A 19793-nucleotide genomic window follows, 5' to 3' on the forward strand; every position below is an offset into this window, starting at 1 on the left:
AGGAAGACTCTGGAAAAGTGACCAGTGGATCTTCAAGACAGGCTTTGTTTTCTTCAAAAATGCCCAGAGGTTTACCTGCTTCCTTCCTTTACACAAAGTGTGGGTGAGGTTGCCATAGCATCAGCATCGCCTGAGAGCTAAGAATGTCATACCTCAAGCCCTGACCCCAAATGCTGAGTCTAAATCTGCTTTTTTACCAGGATCCCTGTGGGATTCACATACACATTACAGTTTGAGAGGCCCTACTTAAGGTCACATGCATATATGTCCTTCCCCACCACATCGCAAGACCCAAACCAAGTAATACAGTCTGGTTTGAATGTGTTCAAGGAGGTAGATGGCACACCAAGCTTTAGGCTGGCCTCGAGATGCTGCTGAAGGGTAAGAGGGAACTAAATGGGGGCACTGAGGTGACACCCAATCACAGATTTCCACGGGTGACTCCATAGGAGAGGAACTTACAGACATATTGGGCCCACGAAGAAGCAATGCCTGGTTTCATGTCATTTCATTCTAATGGTTGAGTTTAAGCATCTGGTATTCTGGGTTTCGCTTTGTTGTTGTTGTTTACCCACTAAGTTGTGTCCAACTCTGCGATCCCATAGACTATAGCCCACCAGGCTCCTCTGTTCATGGAATTCTCCAGGCAAGAATACAGGAGTGGTTTGCCATTTCCTTCTCCAGGGGATCTTCCCAACCCAGGGATTGAACCCATGTCTCCTGCATTGCAGGCAGATTCTTTACTGCTGAGCCACCAGGGAAGCCCAGGTTTCACTTTGGACTTGGCTTATTGGAGTTGGATGGCAAAGCAAGTTAGGAGTCAATGACCAGCTGCATGTTTTAGTTCCGCCACTGGTATAGTGGGGCTGATAAACTCTTCACTGTGATGTTGCGAAAGAGAGTGAGATAGTCTGTGTAATCCTGTGAGATGAGTGTTTTAAAGGCTGGGTTCATCGACCAGTTTGATTTCTGGGTTCAAACGGATGCAGTAGGAGAAAAGCTAAACAGAATCTTGAGCGAAAGTATTACCAGTGACTTATCAATTCTAAAGATATTGGTAAAAAATGAAATAACCTACGGTAAAGAGTTTAAGATATTTAAATATCTGTATCGAAAAACACCATATTCTTTTTTTAAAAAATTATGTATTTATTTTTGGCTGTGCTGGGTCTTTGTTGCTGTGCTCTAGTTGCGAGCATGGGCTTCTCTTGTTGCAGAGCACCGGCTCCAGGCACATAGGCTTCAGCAGTTGCAGCTCCAGGGCTCTAGAACACAGGATCAGTGGTTGTGTGCATGGACTTAGTTGCTTTGCATCATGTGAGATGTTCCCAGATTAGGGATCAAACTCGTCTCTTTCATTGGCAGGCAGATTCTTTACCACTGAGCCACCAGAGAAGCCCAACACCTTGATCTCTTAGAGCATAAACTCTGATGCTATATCTTTTGACTCCAGTTTGACTGGTTGCCAGATGAATAATCTCAGGTAAATTACTTAACCTCATCAAGTCTCAGTTTCATTGTCTGGGGGTTAGGGGCAAAAATAGTCATAGCAGACATTAGATGGGGCAACACTTGTAAAGGGTTAGCTCAGTGACTGGACCAGAGTAGGTCCTCTCTAAAGGTTGTCTATTTCTCAAGCAGCAGGAGAGTGGTGAGAGGGTTAGGGTCTTTGCAGTTTGCCAAGATAGGGCTGAAGAAGAGGGGTGGCAGCTTGCTTGTCTTTTTTTTTTTTTTTTTTAATTGTAGGATAGTTGCTTTGCACCTTGCTTTTCTTGCTTCCACTGCCCTGTCATAAAATGATTTTTGGGGGCAACTTTATCTGGTGATGACATTTCTGCCAAGGCCCTTTCCCATCCCAGCTTCCAGGTGGTGGGTACCAAGCTTGATCAAATATTTATTTATTAAGTGCCTACTACATGCTTACCAGTGGGCACTATGCAGGAGACACACACACACACGCACGCACACACACATGCACACACACACACACACACAGTATTAAGACATGGACTTCCCTGGTGGCTCGGATGTTAAGGAGTCTGCCTGCAACACGGGAGACCCCGGTTCAATCCCTGGGTCAGAAAGATCCTCTGGAGAAGGAAATGGCAACCCATTCCAGTATTCTTGCCTGGAAAATCCAATGGATGGAGGAGCCTGGCAGGCTACAGTCCATGGGGTTGCAGAGTCGGACACGACTGAGTGACTTCACTTCTACATGCTTGCCAGTGGGCACAATGCAGGAGACACACACACACACACACACACAGAGTGTTAAGACATGCTCGTAAGTGAATGTCTGTGTGGGAGGACATGAATCATACACGTGAAAATCTGGAGAAAATACTTTCAGTAACAGCAATCTTTGTAATTCCATGATGGGGTACAACAGTAAACAAAACAATGAAGTTCCTGCTGACAGTTTACCGAGGGCAATGTGGCAAAGCAGTCTGCCCTGCAGGGCACCCAGGCGTTTCTCTTTGATTTAGTGGTGTGTGGTTGTAATGACAAATAGCAGATTGACTTTCTGTGGGTTTAAGTATTGCTTTTTTAAATTCTCAGAAGACAATGCATTTCCTTATTGCCTGCTCCTGGGGAGAGCTCTTCCTATGCCTTCAGCATTCACTCTTAGTGCTCCAAGGTCATTACGGACTCCAGTGGGAAGAGAAAGACAGTGACGTATTGTATAAAGTCATTCAGTAAGATGAAGAAAAGGAAGTGTAGGGTAGGAGAGTGGAATGCAAGGGGTGGGGGAAGACTACCAGGTTAGACTGGTGGTCAGGAAAACTCTCTTGATATATGAAATTATATATACACACATGTTTATGACCATATATCAGGTAAAAAGCAGTAATTCATATTTATTAAGCAATAACTCTGTACAGGGCACTCTGCTGAGGTGATGTCACTGTGCAATAGAGCTTTAGAGAAGGTGCAATTGGTATGTGAAGGTATTGGGCGGAGTCACTGGAGAAAACTGAGGACTGGATTGTAGAATTGTGAATAGTCCCAGCTGGGTGTTCATGGGAAGCCCATGTTTTTTCTTTTTTGGGCTTTACCACAGGGCACGAGGAATCTTATTTCCCTCACCAGGGATCAAACCCATGCCCACTGATGTGGAAGCTCATGTCTTAACCACTGGACCGCCAGGAAGTCCCAGGAAGCCCACATCTTAGTACTGTAAGTCCTGCCTAGTGTCTAGTAGAGTCATGAGCACATACTAGGCACTCAGTAAATGCTTAATCCAGCCTGGCTGCAACCTGAAAGGAATCCTGGCTGCTTTGGAGGCAGCATGCAGATATCCTGGATGTGCTAACTTCAACCAGCTCAAGAGAACATCTATTTTGCACTCCTTTTAATTTGCATGGCTTTCAATCCTCAGGAGACCACACTTTGCCATTTATCGTATTATTATTGAATGAGTCTCTTTACTTTTTAGGTCTATTTTAGCTGTTATTCATGAAATCACTTCTGCCTTCCCATACACATATTCTTTCTCCATTAACTTTCAACTTATCAGAGTCTTTAAAGTGTTTCTTGCAGGTAACATATAGTTGGGCCTTGCGTTTTAAAAATCCATTCTTCCAATATCTTCCCTTTAATGGGAGTATATAATCCATTAACCTTTAATGCAATTATTGATATTGCATTTAATTCTTTGTTATTGAACGGGAGCCACTTTATTATTTGTCTTTTAAAAAATCTCTTCTACTTTTATTTCTCTGTAAGACATATTGATGGCTCATGATTCAGCCACACATTTGGCCAGGGATTTTACAAAGAATTTAGGGTTTCCCCTCTCTGTATCCCTCTTTCCCAAGATTTCCCTTTCACTTTCAGCAGCTATGTTTGCCCCCAACTCTGTTCTCTGATTCTTCAGTCCTGAAAGACTGTGGGTTTCTATTGGAGTTTTGGTGCCTCTGACAGTAAAGAATCTGCCTGCATTGTGGCAGACTAGGGTTTGATCCCTGGGTCAGGTAGATCCCCTGGAGAAGGAAATGGCAACCCACTCCAGGATTCTTCCCAGGAAAATGCCATGGACAGAGAAACCTGGCGACTAACACACACTGGAGTTTTAGCTGTTCAACTGGCCCTAAGGCTAAAAGCTGTAAATAGACAGCTCACCCTATGCCATTACTTTCTTCTAAGTTTCAGAACTCCTCCAAAATCTTCTTCCCTTTGTCTACTTTTCAGTATTTTTCAGGTATATGTATGAGTGTGTGCTTAGTTGCTCAGTTGTGTCTGACTCTTTGTGACCCTCTGGACTGTAGCCCACCAGGCTCCAGAGTCAAAGCTATGGTTTTTCTAGTAGTCATGTACAGATGTGTGAGTTGGACCATAAAAAAGATGATAAAGAAGGCTGAGTGCTGAATAATTGATGCTTTCAAATTGTGATGCTGGAGAGGACTCTTGAGAGTCCTTTGGATTGCAAGTAGATCAAACCAGTCAATCCTAAAGGAAATCAACCCTGAATACTCATGGGAAGGAGTGATGCTGAAGCTGAAGCTCCAATACTTTGGCCACCTGATGCGAAGAGATGACTCCTTGGAAAAGACCCTGATGCTGGGAAAGATTAAGGGCAGGAGGAGAAGGGGACAACAGAGGATAAGATGGTTGGATGGCATCATCTACTCAATGGACATGAGTTTGAGCAAGCTCCAGGAGATGATGAAGAACAGGAAAGCCTGGCGTGTTGCAGTCCACGGGGTCACAAAGAGTCAGACACAACTAAGCAACTGAAAAACAACAACTATATATATATAAAATTTTCCAGAGTTGATATTTTTATCTTTGGGAGAGTCAAGTCTGGTCGGAGCTTACCAGTCTTATCAGATGTAGAAGAACTCTTTGTGATTCTTTTGCATTCCTTTTGAATTTAGTTGTCTGTTCTGTCTTTAATGGTTAAGGCTCTCTGAAAAATGTCTGGTCTTTTATTGCTTTCTCCTGTTTAAGAAGTTATTTGGCAAACCATTATTCTTAAAGAATGAGTTTCACTATAGGGTGATCAGGCAAGGATTGGCCACTTTATTTCTTTTCAATTCCAAATCTCATTCCCCCCTCTCCTGTCCTGAAGACATTGAATTTTTTAGGGAGCAATCTTCTAATTTCTTACTGTGGGAAATCAGCTTGGTTGCTTGCAAAGCCAAGTTGAAGAAGGGTCTCACCTTTCAGCATTTAGACTTTTAATGAGTCCTTCCATTTTTGGTCCCAAAGCTCTACAATTTCCTGGGATCTGCTTCTCTGGAGAATAAAAATCTTTCCAATTTCTGTTGGGAAGATGGAGGTAGTTGCCAGACTATACAGGTTGGGGAAACTGATCTAAGGGTCCAGCTATTCCTTATTTAAACTTTCAATCAATTATTTCACTTTTATTTTTCATATTTTTATATACTTATTTGACTGCATAGGGTCTTGGTTGTGGCACACAGTATGGCATGAGGGCTCTTGAATTGTGGCACGTGGGCTTAGTTGCCCTGTGACATGTGGGATCTTAGCTCCCTGACCAGGGGTGGGGAACCTTCAGATTTGTAACCACTGGACCACCAGGGAAGTCCCACTTTTTTCACTTTTAGCTCCACCTTATCCCTGGATTCAGAGGCTGCTGGTGACATCAATGTTTTGGGCTTTGCTGGAGTTATATTCAACTTGGAAAAAGTCTTGTTAGCTCCTACATCCCCTCTGCCATCCCCAGGCAGTCTTGTTTTTGCCTTTCCCTTCTGCTAATTCAGTTACCATCTAACCTACTTCTGTCTGCCTCACTGTTATTGAAATATGGTCTGTTGTGGTCGCTACTCATGGACGCTATGTCCTTTCATGTTCGTGCTTCTTTATTCCTTTTTACTTCCATTTGGGTGGAGCTTTGGGAGGAAGGATAATGTATGTTCTCTCTTTCCTTATTAATAAAAATGAATAAACTATAAAGCACCGACTTGAGGAGAAAATATAGCTTTTCTATATTTTTTCTATATTATCTTTATAAAGACAGACTTCTGTCTTTATTCCCCTGGAGAAGGGAACAGCTACCCACTCCAGTATTCTGGCCTGGAGAATTCCATGGACTGTAGCAAATTGTCGGACACGACTGAGCAACTTTTACTTCTCTCTTTATTGCATGGGGTTGACATCTTAACTAAGAAAAACAGGATCGTTTACTTTCCAGCAGGGGACTCAGGTAGAAGACGGTGGTGCTTATACATCACTTAGAATCAGAGCCGCAAGAAACTTTTTGAACATAAAAGATAGGTTTGTGGTTTTTTACTTTTTTATAGACATTATCTTGTAATAACTTTTTTAAAAAAATTGGAGCATGATTGCTTTACAATGTTGTGTTGGTTTCTGCCACACAACAATGTGTATACATAAGTATACATATGTAGAGTTGTTTTTTTTTAACAGAAATTTTCACATTTTTTTTAGTGGTGGTACTCATTTTTTTAAAAAATAAAATTTTACTTTCACCTTAATATATAAAACAGAAAAAAGTTGTAATTTTTTCCCCTCTAGGTATTTACAATTTTTCTTTTATAAAACACCTGAACTCCTTCCAAGACCTTTAGGATTCCCCAGAGCACAGATGGAAAGCCAGGGCTTTAGTAGTGATATTTTATACTGCTTTGGCCCAACCATCTCTCTGGTGTAAGTGCTTTGAGAATGTCAAGAAGGAACGCTAATGTTAATTAAACTTTATTGAGTACTCATTGTGTTTGGGGTGTATGTTATGGGCTTTATACACAGTATCTCATTTAATTTTCACTATGATGCTCTGAAGAGGCATCATGATTATTCCCACTTTGTAGGTGAGGAAATGGAGGCCTGGAGAGTGTAAGTACTTGTTCATGGATACACAGGTACGCAGTGGAAGAGCTGGGATTCAAACCCAGGTCTGCTCGACTTGGAGCCCAGTCAACGCAACGCTGGGCGTGGTCTGGTGGGCTTTGGCCCCCAGGAGCACCTAGAACCCTCCCTGGGGGCTGCTGCACACACTACCAGTTTGTGACAAAAATATAATGATGAAATAGGTTACAACCAAAAAGCAACACCTGTCTCTCATCCTCAGGCAAGGCCAGCTCCCAGACACCCCACCCTATTCTGCATCAGATTCCTGCTCTCCTCCACAGGTCAAAGGTGAGTGTGGCACACCTCCCTCTCACATGCCTTGCACTTCTCTTCTCTTGGGCCCTGTGTGGTGAGAAAGAGGCCTCCCTCACTTGCGTGTTCCCCCAGGTGCATGCTGTCCGACTCTGACACCTACAGCCCGGGGGACACCAGCTGCCCTCCTCCATTCGGCAAATGCACCTGGGATTCTGCCTGCACACCAGTCGCACAGCTCGTCTGAAATGAGCAACTCTGGCCATCCCCACAGAGCCTTTCACAACTGCTACCCAGACGCCAGTCACCTCATGAGCCCCCTGGACCAGTCTGTGTCTGGGGGAATTGGTTGTTCTTACCATCAGCAGCCTCTGTGCCACAGTCCTGGGTAAAGGGCTTAGTTTACTTGTTTGTCTTCTTTTTTTATTATTTTTAAATTAATTTTTGAAAATTTATTTTTTAATTGAAGGATAATTGCTTTACAGAATTGTGTTGATTTCTTACATTACCATATGTAAAGTAGATAGAATTTGCTGTAGGACTCAGGGAACTCAAACCGGGACTCTTTAACAACCTAGAGGGGTGGGATGGGGAGGAAGGTAGAGGGAGGTTCAAGAGGGAGGGGACATATGTATACCTATGGCTGATTCATGCTGATGTTTGTAGATACTTGGTTTTCAAAGTCCAGCCAGCCCCTCTCCCCAGTGCTGGTGGAATGAACTGTATAGTCCTTTCCAGAAGATGGCAGTGTTGAGACACATATCAGATACCCAGTACCCTTGGCTTTAGAAGAGTTTTTAAATAACAATCCACCGAACCCAAGTGTGATGGAAAGTCAAAATGTCAGAAATGTAGAGGGATAATTCTGGGTGAATGAGAAAGCACTCTTTGCGTTTGCAGCCTCAGCTAGACCACTCAAGTAGTTTGTGACAGCTCTCTGAAACTCACGTGTCAATTGTCTTTCAATCAGTATTCACGTATCAGTCAATATTCTTTCTTCCTCGTTCCCTTCTGTTCCTCCTTCCCTCTCTTTCATTCCTTCCTCTGGATCTAGAGGATGATCAAAAGAGTAAAGGCCATCAAATATTGTGACAAAATTCCACGTGAAAAACACTTTCAGATGAAAAACAATTTCAGGTGTAAAATGTACACTTAAATTTTAAGTTATCTTCTGTCTTCTGACTTGGTTTCTGCCTTTGGAAATGTTGTCTGTTTATTTTTTCAAATACAGGAATCCCAGATCCATTGGATAATGGAAAACTAAGTTCAGACTAGTAAAGCTCGTGGAATAGGAGCTTGCTCCATCCACTCCATGTATCAACCTGGTATTACAGACTAGTAGGACACAAGAAACTTTAACTAGAATTAGCCTTAAGAAGGTCAAGAGCACAGTCCTGGGAAATTTAATCTGATTTAATGTGACATGGAGAGCAAAGAAAAATCCTAACCTTATTTTGGGTTCTTGATTCTAGAGTCTCATTGCCACCAACCAAGAAGAGAAAGTGCACACAAATGCTGGAGGACTCCGGGGACTGTCACGTGTGGACCCACCACTCCAGACCCAGTGAGCCAACCCAGGGCCCCTTGCTACCATTAAATAAGGGATTTTTACCAGCCTTGGAGTAGCCCTAAAAATAATTTTCTCTCTCGTAGAAGGGCGATGATATGCTCTGGGAGTTTATTTCTTCCATTTTCATACTTCTATTTATTTATTTATATTTTGACTATGCTGGGTCTTCGTTGCTATGCGGGCTTTTCTCTAGCTGTGGTGAGCAGGGGCCTCCCCTGTTACAGAGCACAGGCTCCAGAGTGCTTGGGCTTCAGTAGTTGTGGCTCCTGGGCTCTAGAGCACGGGTTTAGTATTTGTGGCACATGGGCTTAATTGCTCCACGGCATGTGGGATCTTCCTGGACCAGGGATGGAACCTGTGTCTCCTGAATTGGCAGGCGGATTCTTCAACACTGAGCCACCAGGGAAATCCTATTTTTTCCTTCTTGATGTAATGTTTCATGCAGTCTTAGGTGGGGTCATACAGGTGCTCCTGGGAGAAGATGCCACTGTCTCTCTCTGGCAGAGATGAGATGCTGGTCCTTTCAGTTCTGGGGGCAGTTGTGTCTTGGAGGACCCGGGCTCTAGGCCTGGGGAGGCCGTGCAGTTTGGCTGCACCTGAAGAGCCTGCTGGTGTGCTCAGCGCTTCGTTCAGTGGGATCCTTCTCAACACAGATGTGCACGCACATACCACAGGGATCTTAGTAATATGCAGATGCTCAGGTTCAGTGCGTGTGAGGTGTGGGCTGAAATTCTGCGTTCCTAACAAGCTCCTGGGCAATGCTGCTGCTGGCTCATGGAAAGGAAATTACTGGGAGAAGCAGGACTTGAGAGGATTTCTCCAGGGGAGCAAGAAGGGAGAGAGTTGAGCTTCCTTAGCACTTGCTTCCAATTAGCAGATTCCCAGTAGATCTTTGACATTTTGTAAAATCCCCTGGAGAAGGGCATGGCAACCCACTCAGTACACTTGCTTGGGAAATCCCATGGACAGAGGAGCCTGGAGGGCTACAGTCCATGGGGGTTGCAAAAGAGTAGGACATGACTGAGCGACTAAAACAACAAAAACCATTTTAGAAGTCTTTTAGCCAGGTTATATGATGCCCAAGTGGTCAGCCCACCTCATTCTTTGTCTTATATATCACATGCCACATCATGTTTTGAGCTTGGGGACCTGACCAAATTGAGAACAAGCTGAAGTTTTTGAGCCTGAAGCCTTGAACTTCTGAATTTCTGGAGCACGTGCTATGACACTTATTAGGGGAAAGGACACTATTCCATGCCAATCTTACCACCCACTGTGAATAATTAACGTAGGCAGTGTGAACAGTGCCCCCAGTTCAGGATACCAAGTCACATCTCTTTTAGTCCTAATCATCAGTTTGGCCAGAAGTCCAAGATTTTCCTCTTAAGGCTCCCCTGCAACTATTGTCTCCACACTCCAGAGGTTTATGCTGCCCAGACAGGAGGTGCCCGTGGCCTTCTCGCCTGCTCAGGTGAGAAAACTGCTGCCTTTGCCTTTCACAGCCACATGATGAGAATTGGTCCTCTGAGTCCCATGGAGCCTGCTGGTTTGTTCAGGGACATCTGGCCTCAGCTCCATCATGGGCTGTGGGAGTCCTTCACTGAATGATGACTTTACTTGGCCAAGTCCCACACATCAGCACTCCCTGGACGTGCTGTGGTAGTACTGCCCCGGGCATCCAGCCATCATATAAAGCAAACCTCTACTGCCTTCTTGTCTTTTGCATGGTCCCATCATGGCCTGCAGCTGCCTTGATTTTTCTATTCAACCTTAGAAACACAGAATGCTAATTAAAGCCTGTTTCTGAATAATATAGAGCTCTCCATCTACCTTCCTATGCATGGTTACTCTAATTTCTTCAAGGATCCTTGCATACTGCCTGCTGCTTATTTATGCTTCTTAAACACAAAAGCTGAGTAAATTTCTAACCAGATGAGAGGACCATCTGTTCACTCTCCCACAGATACACCAGCTCACTGAGAGTACTTTGGGTAAGTCACCCAAACCTTCCAAGAGCTTTCTCATAAGCTAGATTGCTACTCAAATTCTCCTGGCCATTTCAGAAGTAAGCTCCATCCTGTGATGATGGTCTGCAGCCTGTCCCTAGGGAGGGCATTGATGTGTCTGTCACTCTCTCTAGAGAATGGTCATAGAGAAGTAACTGGAATGTCCCAGCACATCAGAAGTCTTGCATTCCTTATTTAAATCCTATTCAAAGGTCCCTGAAAAGCCTTCTAAAGATAATCAGCTCCAGATAGCAATTCCAGAATGAAAATGAGCAGGTTCCCAGGGGAATGAAAAAAAAAAAACACTTAATTCAAATGCTATGCTTTCAGCAGAAGTTTTCCACTGGGGAACTCATATTTGTTGTTGCAGAGACCAAGAGTTTTACAAAGGTCCTGGAGAAATGGCATATGGGGAAGGGAAGGAGGAGCTAGTTTTACAGGCAGGATTTTTGATGGGGGAAGATGTCCTAAATCAATCAGTAAGGTTTTTCTGCTGAATTTCTTCTCAGAAGTTCATGTTGGTCAAGGGTTCCAAGATGCCCATTTATTGGGTTCACAATGTAGAATTACTGGGTTGCTGGAGGCAGATGTAAAAACTTGCTTAGAGAGAGAGTAGGTGTTGGGCAGGCTTCTGCCAGCTGGTTCCTGGCCCCACATGGTCTGGACCCCGAATATGAGAGGATTCCTGGTCCTATCTGATGAAAATTCTAAATACAAGAGAGCTCATGGCCCTATATGGCTTAAACTTCAAATGCATGAGTGTTTTTTAACCCCAGAGTCATGGTCATTAGTCCACAGAGAAAGAATTTCCAGTGTAGAATCAGGAAAAGTACCTGTCTCATGTCTCCAGGAATCATGGACTTTTCAAGCCTGACTTTCTTGATTATCACATAAGAATCATAATTTCTATTTCACCAAGAGTTTAAAAAAAAAAAGTAACATAGGGACTTCCCTGGTGGCCCAGTGGTTGAGACTGCACTTCTGCTGCAGGGGGCTCAGGCTTGATTGGGAAACTAAGATCCCACATGCAGCACAGCAAAAAAAAAAAAAAAAAAAAAAAAAAAAAAAGTCAAAGAAAATATTTTGAAAGACATTCAGATGCAAGCTGTGAGTTTTCTCCCAAAAGTTGAGACTTTGCTGCCTTCACACTTCTGCTTCTCTCTTCTGTTACATTTCTCAAGAGTTCCTCAGGGCAGCATGAAGAGAAATTTTGAATCCATCTGTTCCAGGTAACAGTTGTGACATTGAATGAGTGTTTCAGGTCTTTGAACCCCAATTTCTACATTCGTTAAATGGGATTAAGAATCCTTACCTTGTAATCACTTTATAAATCTCTTTGGCTACATCTACTGAAACATATCCAATGGTTCAGTGATTCCCCTTCTAGGAATACACCGAAAAGAAGTATATACATATGCCCACTGACAGTCCCCACAGACATTCATACTAGCTTTAGTTATAATAATCACAAATGGAACACTATACAGCAAGAAAAATGAATGAACTACTATCGTTTGCAACAATGATGAATGATCTCATAAGCACTGTTGGTTAAAAGAAGCCAATACCCAAGAGTACATATGATATTACATAATTTCTATAAACTTCTCTATGGCATTGGATCAGAACAGTGATTATTCTTGAGCAAGAGAAAGTAGTAACCAGGAGAGAGCATGAACGTGTCTTTTAGAGTGCTGAAAGTATCCTATTTCTTGATCTAGAGGTAGTTACCCAGTATAACTCATTTTATTAAAAAGTATCAAAGTGTGTACTAATGATCTGTGCACTCTTTTTCACGAATATTATACTTCAATAAGGGCTTCCTGGGTGGCACTAGTAGTAAAGAACCCGCTGCCCCCTGCCCACCCTCCCTGTCAGCACCTAGAGGGGTAGAGCTGACCTTTGACTGCTTCCCCTGTCACCTTACTGCCGTACTTGAGTAGGGAAGGGTCTGAGTTAGGTATGCACTCAGGCCCACCACATGATTTCACATCAGACAGAGTTACCATGGAGGCCAAGAAAGAAGTATTTGCTAAAGCTTCTTTGGAATAACTGAGTCACCTGAGAAAAACGAGTACATATGATAATGACGGTGCTGCCAAGACTAACCAAAGGCACCATTGTTTAAAGTCTCTGGAGGCAGACACTGTGCTCAACGCTTACAGATATGACTCACTGAATTCCTTCAGCAGTTCTGAGAGGCATCATATTGTTACATTTTGCAGGTGAAGCAACTGAAGCCTAGAGATGTTAGACCACTTCCTAATTGGCCAGTGAATGTAGAGTTGTGATTCAAACCCAGTTCCATATGGTTCCAAACTCCAAGCTCTTGAACTTCCTTTATCCACTCTCCACTGCAGGAGGGAGAAAGGAAAGATGGAAGAACTAGCTTCTCCCTTTCTTTGAACTTGGTATGAACAGGAGAACCACGGAAGGTTTTTTGTTTGTTTTGAAAAGTTTAAGACAGGTAACTCTTGGAGAAGTGAGGACATGAAGAACTCCGAGGACTGCTGACCTTATGTCTTCTTAGCTGGGAAAAAGTTTTTCAGGATTTTGAGAAAATCTTTTTCTGAAATGGTTGTATACAAAACTCAAAAAATAGATGTTCTGCTTAGGTGACATATAATAGTGATATCTCATGAAAAACACAGTTTCTGGGACATTTGGGATACAAAGCAAACTGAAGTAGCTCTGCTAGTTATTTAAGAAGTCATCAATGAAAAGTATAAAGAAAGACGGAACAGTGAGTGGGCTAAGTGCACGTTGTATAGAAGGTGGTGTTATATCTTGACTTGTTGCTTATAGCCATCACCAGTTTTTATGTACACACACTATTTCCCTTTCACTCCTGGTATGAGGCATGAGTGATGGTAGGGAGCTCACAGAAAAGGGAAACAGCAAGCATCTTAATAGGATTTACATAAAATTTTTCTGTGGTTGAATCAGAAGTTTTGGAGGCATATTCAAATTAGACAAACAACTTGCAAGGATTATGCAAAACTAGAAGCTTATACATGCGATATTGCTGTCATTGGACCATTTTTTATATACAGAAGAAGCAGTTTCATATAGTTAATACTAACTTCTAACAAAGTATTCTCTGCTAATTTATCTTGGTTTTAATATTAGCTTCTAAAAGTGCTTTCACTTGTGTTATGATATTCTGCTTGTGTGTTGCTGTAAGATGGGCAGGACACCTGTTTTAATTTCTGTTTTGCAGTTGAAGGAAGTAAGACACTAAGCAAATAAATAACTTAAAAAAGCTAGACCACAGAATCTTGGTGTCACAAGGGACCTGTAACAAATTAGAATGTATTCGTTGTAAAGAGCAAAAAGAAAGAAGCAAAGGACAAAACCAATTTAAAAACAAACCCTTAAACTACCTGATGCAGCAACCAAACAAAAAATCAAAATGAGGGGCTTTATTGGCTCCTGTAACCCAAGATCTAGTACTGGATGCCAGAACTCAAACTATGCCATTGGGACTGGGTGTGTTCATTCTCAACTCTACCTTCTGCTGTGCTGGTTCATTTCCAGACAGGCTTTTCTCTCTTGTCCCAAAATGGTGCCAGCAGTTTTGGGGGATGTGTCTTAGATTCATACCTCATGGAAAAGAGTCAGCATCTTTGAACCCATCTCCCCTAAAGCACAGAGACCCACGTTTCTTGGATTGAATTAGGCCATGTATGTACAATTACTGATGCAAATAGTGAATGCTGTAGTTCTATTGATTAAGCCTGGGTTCCCTACCCTCTTCAGGCTGGGAATGGACTTCACCAAACTCCACCTCTTCGGACTGGAAATGGGATTCACTAGAACCAGACAGACTGGGAATGAAGAGATGCCATATCAGAAGTAGAGTAGATAGACACTGAGGGCAATGATTCCAACAAGTGCTCACCTTGGCACCTTAGAATCACTGACCCAAGCTGCTCAGTTTACAGATGAGGAAAGAAACCTAGCCACATGCCCCCTGCTTCCCAACACTTGTCATTCCCCACAGGGTCACTCTGCCTCATACATGGACTATGCATTCGCTCCATGCAGCTGTCTAAGAAAAACAGCCTCCGAGGGAAGATCTAACATACCAATTTCTTTGCAGTGACAGGTAGGAGTCACAGCATCGAAGTGCAAGACCTTGACAGTGAGAGACAGAACATGATGCTTGCGGACCAGCCCTCTCCTGCTTTGAAGTGGCAGCCATACCGAAGTGTTCCTTGGCACAGCTTATTAAACAGTCAATATGAAAAACTGTAAGTGGCCTTAGGAACCCCTATGGTTGACTGGAGAGCAAGCCAGGGCTAACTCTCAAGACTAAATCCAAGTATTTGGGCTTTGATGCTACCTCTGATCAAATGGAATTTGTCAGTGAGAAAGTGTGTCTTACTCCTTATATTTTGCATTTTAACAATAAACAGTTTTGGTCTTCAAGAATCCAGATTTGTAATTCTAACTCATAATTTACCCACTAAATGATGGAGGGAGAGAGAATCTTTTTAAGATCAAATGCCCAGTTTAAACTAAAAGCTGGAAAATGGAGATTTCCCAAATCACTAATATTTAATCCTGCAATTAAAAATGTCATAGAATTATTTTGGGGGGCATATTAAATTGTTAGCTCCCCCAGCATCAATGTTGCAATTCAGTACTGTCAGTTTATTGCCAATATAGCCTGTAGTGATCATAGTTGAGGGTGGCTTTATATTAAGAGACTGAAATCAAACCATACAAAACATTCTTAAACTAGAAAATTTTCATCCTATTCTTATAACATTATAGTTTCAAGAAACAAATGTAGACTTATGCACTATTGCTCTTAAAGATCTTTTAAGCCTTCTCTTTATTCCTTAGGATATAATTTACTTACCCAGCTCTTCTAGAATTTTCACTGATTGTAAATGCCTTCTTGAAACACTAAAGTGTGTTAATGGGTAAAGAATATGATTTTCAATTAATAAATATAATATGAAATGAGAAATGCTGGGCTACAAACTTGAGGGTCTTCAAGGTATTTTTCAAACTCCAAATAATTTTTTATTTTCTATATTTTTATTGGAGTACAGTTGCTTATAGTTGCAATTGTACAGCAAAGTAAATCCGCTCTTCTTATCCATATATCCCTCTTCTTTGGGTTTCCTTCCCATTTAGGTCACCACATGGCATTGACTGGAGTTCCCTGTGCTATACAGGACCTTCTCATTAGTTTTCTATCTTATACGTAGTGTCAGTAATGTATATATGTTAATCCCAACAGTTTTTTAAGAGCAAAACTTATCACTTGGAATTTTATGTTGGATGAACTAGAAGGAAGAAATCTGTTCCTTAAAATCTGAGAAGTTAGACTTTGGGACTCAATGTGTTTAACAGGAGACAAGAAGAAGCAAGTTGCTAGTTGTATCACTGAAATGTCGCAACTTGTATCTTTGCTGCTGTGTGCAACAGAAAAAGAAAAGAAGGATCCAAAGGTCCCGGTTTTGAGTCAGACTTCATTTAATGGTTTTGGGGGGGTTGTTCCATATAGTGTCTTACGTATGAATACCCAGGTATGAAACTGTCACACATAAGCAGAGTATTTTAATCAAAACCTGTAATGCTTCCTAGTCTGTAATGGATCTGAGTTGATCAAGTTTTCAAGGTAACTGTTATCTCTTTTCTTACTTGAGTAGGTTTTTTTAAGTTTATCTGAGCAGTCAATCTATGCTTCACTGATCTGGGGAAAAGAACAAAAAGATACATGCATAGTATCAACTCAAAGATGTAGAAGCAGATTTATTTTGAATGCTTAGGTGGGCTGCAGTCCATGGGGTCTCTAAGAGTCGGACACGTGAGCAACTTCACTTTCACTTTTCACTTCGATGCATTGGAGAAGGCAATGACAACCCACTCCAGTGTTCTTGCCTGGAGAATCCCAGGGACGGGGGAGCCTGGTGGGCTGCCGTCTATGGGGTCGCACAGAGTCGGACACGACTGAAGTGACTTAGCAGCAGCAGAAGCAGCCATAATTCACTTTTCTTAAGCAAAAAAGATAGGCAATATTCATCTGGATTACAACTCAGGAAGTCTTAAATTCACTACTCACATTGCTGAGATGGAAAATCACTTGCCTCTGCTTAGATTAGTAGATCTAACTCGTTACAAAAGCATAATTTTTCTAAATAACCTGAAAGTTATAAAGTTAGGGGATTAAAATTTTATTACATTTTTTGAATGATATTTACAGCTTGTGTTAAAGACCTTTAAAAAGGCCAGTTTAGTTGATTTTATAATTAACTTTTGATATCAAAAGCAGAATCGCTACTCTTAGGTAAATAGAATAATTTTTATAATCAGACTTTTTTTAAGATTCAGAATACTCTTCAACTGTATAATTTTTATGGGTTGATATAGTGTCTGCTTACAGCTGTCTTTAAATTTCAGGCTAATGCTCATATCTGAGCTGCAAATCTTACCTTTTTTCTTCAGAGTTTTTGACAGTGAAACATAGAAGATCACACACAAAAATGTTTCCTTTGTTTTTTTTCCTTAATCAAAACTGTTCTTACTACCCTCTGTAGTCAAATCTATACAATTCACTCCATCTAGCCTTTTGACAAGCAAATTACCTGAGTAATTTGCTGAGTCAGTATAAAGTTTATACTGAAATGAGTCAGTATAAGTTCCAGATGTCTTAAAATACCTGCTTTTTATCGCACCCTTCATTCAGTGGATTTTCCCATTGCTGCTAGAGGGTGCTGTGACTGTGGGGCCTTTCATCAGTTCGTGCTCCTGTTCAGTCACTCAGTCCTGTCTGACTCTTCACGATGCCATGAGCCCCCCAGGCTCCTCTTTCCATGGAGTTTTCTGGGCAAGAATACTGGAGTGAGTTGCCACCTCCTCCTCCAGGAGATCTTCCCAACCCAGGGATAGAACACATGTCTCCTGCATCTCTTGCATTGGCAGGCAGATTCTTTACCACTGTGCCACCTGAGAAGACTTTGAGTGTAATCAGTGACCTAGTTACTTGATCCATTCGGTGAGGTGCTTAGCTTGCCAAGAACATGAATACTGTTTTCCCAAGAGACCCATTCATATTTCTGTCACTGAAATTAGAAAAAAATTTAGAAAGTCTGCATTGTTCATTAAATGGCAGCCATCCAAACTGAGATCCCAGGAAGCAAAGATCCACATAGTAGCAGAGAGCTAGCAAAGCAGGAAGTACTGCCATCTCTGTGTGTTGTTCTAGGAAGGAGCTCTTTTCCTGAGGAACATTTAGGAAACCTGATGCATTAAAAATTATGTTTCATATCTACAACACACAGAAAAAATTACCAAAATTTTCAACTTTTATGTCTCTTTTCTACTTGATAATGTTGCATGTTTAATAGGTTTTATTTTTATTAACATTAAAAAGTATTTAATCAAGCATATAATACACAAGGACTTCCTAGGTAGTGCTAGTGGTAAAGAACCCACCTGCGGGACCTAAGAGATGTGGATTTGATCCCTGGGTTGGGAAGATCCCCTGGTGGAGGGCATGGCAACCCACTCCAGTAATCTTGCCTGGGGAATTCCACGGACAGAGGAGCCTGGCGAGCTACAGTCCGTAGAGCTGCAGAGAGTCGGACGCTACTGCAGCAAGTTAGCATGTACGTATATGTAAAGTATAGCTCTTGAACATGGTTTGATAAAACAAATAAAGCAAGAGTCTGATTAGCTAACCCACCGTCAACCTATTATTTTTTTTCTGCAGAAGTAAACAACATAGTAGGTATTCAGTGCTATGATCAGATCAAAAGGATAAAAAGGAAATGGCCATACTTTAGTAAAAACATGTTTTCAATCAGTAGTTTGGCTCTGGTTAATCTGGTTGAAAGCTATTCCTGGTAGTTCTGACCAGTCTGCTTTTTTTTTCATCTGACTACCAGGAAGCTGAGTAGTCATTCATCTGAGGGACTATTTGAGTGTGGTGATGCTGATGAAATGAGAGATTTTTCTTAAGAAGGAAAAAAAGGAAATCTATCCCAGATATTTGTTATGTCTGAGTAATATAGTAACTTCTCAACTTCTAACCAACGTCTTTCTATTGTATAGCGGAGTCAAGTTAGAAATCTAGGAAACACAAAGCGAAAAGGCAGGCTGAGGAGACAATGATTCCATTTGGCAAGAATTGTACTTCTTTCTCATGAAGGAAAAAACTGTTAGATAGCCAGCTGTGTTCTGAAATACCATTTTCATTTCCTTGGTGAAAATTAACAAAATTGATTAAATATAGCAAGAGGGCTTCCCTGATGGCTCAGTTGGTAAAGAGTCTGCCTGCAATGCAGGAGACCCGAGTTTGATCCCCTGGAGAAGGGAGTGGCAACCCACTCTAGTATTCTTCCCTGGAGAATTCCATGGACAGAAGAGCCTGGCGGGCTACAGTCCATGGGATTGCAAACAGTCGGACACAACTGAGTGACTAACACTTTCACATTTTTCAGATATAGCAAAAGATACTTTCCAAAATGTATTTTCCCAAAATGTTTATATAATTAATATTGTTCATGAAAGAAAATGTGTAGAAAATATTTGTAAGACTGGTTTCTTGCTTCCACTTTTCATAGACCTGATGTAGGCTATCGAGTCGTCACAGACAAAGGATTTAATTTTTCGCCAGCAGATGAAGCTTTTGTTTGCCAAAAGAAGAACCATTTTCAGATCACCATCCATATTCAAGTTTGGGGAAGTCCAAAATTTGTCAAAACTCAAATGGGTCTAAAGCCAATAGAAATGTTTTACTTGAAACCTTTTGGGGTTAAGGTAAGTCTTTTATTTAGTTTCATCTCATTCAGTCAACATATAGTAAGCGTTCCTGTTGTCTGTTGCTACATAACCATCTATCCCGAAACTTAGCAACTGAAAATAATAACACTCATTGGTTTGGATCAAAAGTCTGCCACTTGGTCAGGGCTTGGCTCTACTCAGGAGTCATTAGCTGGATCCAGTTTCCAAGATGGCTCACTTGAGTGTCTGTGAAATCTGTACTGTCCATCAGCCAGGAGCTCAAAGAGGGCTGTAGCTGGGAGGCCTTGGGCTCTCCTCCACGTAGACCTCTCTGTGGGACAGCTTGTGCTTCCTCAGAGCATGGTGGATGGGGTCTAAGAATAAATACT

General features: G+C 41.8%; 1 protein-coding gene across 2 annotated transcripts in view; it reads left to right on the forward strand.

Annotated features, from left to right (window-relative positions):
* Positions 1 to 19793, forward strand: part of MYRFL (myelin regulatory factor like) — a 123941-nt gene that overhangs the window by 39706 nt on the left and 64442 nt on the right. For both annotated transcript variants that reach the window (XM_025283961.3, XM_025283959.3), the window contains exons 3-7: positions 7055 to 7122; positions 7222 to 7474; positions 8559 to 8650; positions 14765 to 14915; positions 19245 to 19440. In XM_025283961.3, the coding sequence (XP_025139746.3) occupies positions 7055 to 7122; positions 7222 to 7474; positions 8559 to 8650; positions 14765 to 14915; positions 19245 to 19440 (760 nt within the window). The remainder of the gene's footprint in view (positions 1 to 7054; positions 7123 to 7221; positions 7475 to 8558; positions 8651 to 14764; positions 14916 to 19244; positions 19441 to 19793) is intronic.

Source organism: Bubalus bubalis, chromosome 4, assembly GCF_019923935.1.
Source record: "Bubalus bubalis isolate 160015118507 breed Murrah chromosome 4, NDDB_SH_1, whole genome shotgun sequence".
NCBI lineage: Eukaryota > Metazoa > Chordata > Mammalia > Artiodactyla > Bovidae > Bubalus > Bubalus bubalis.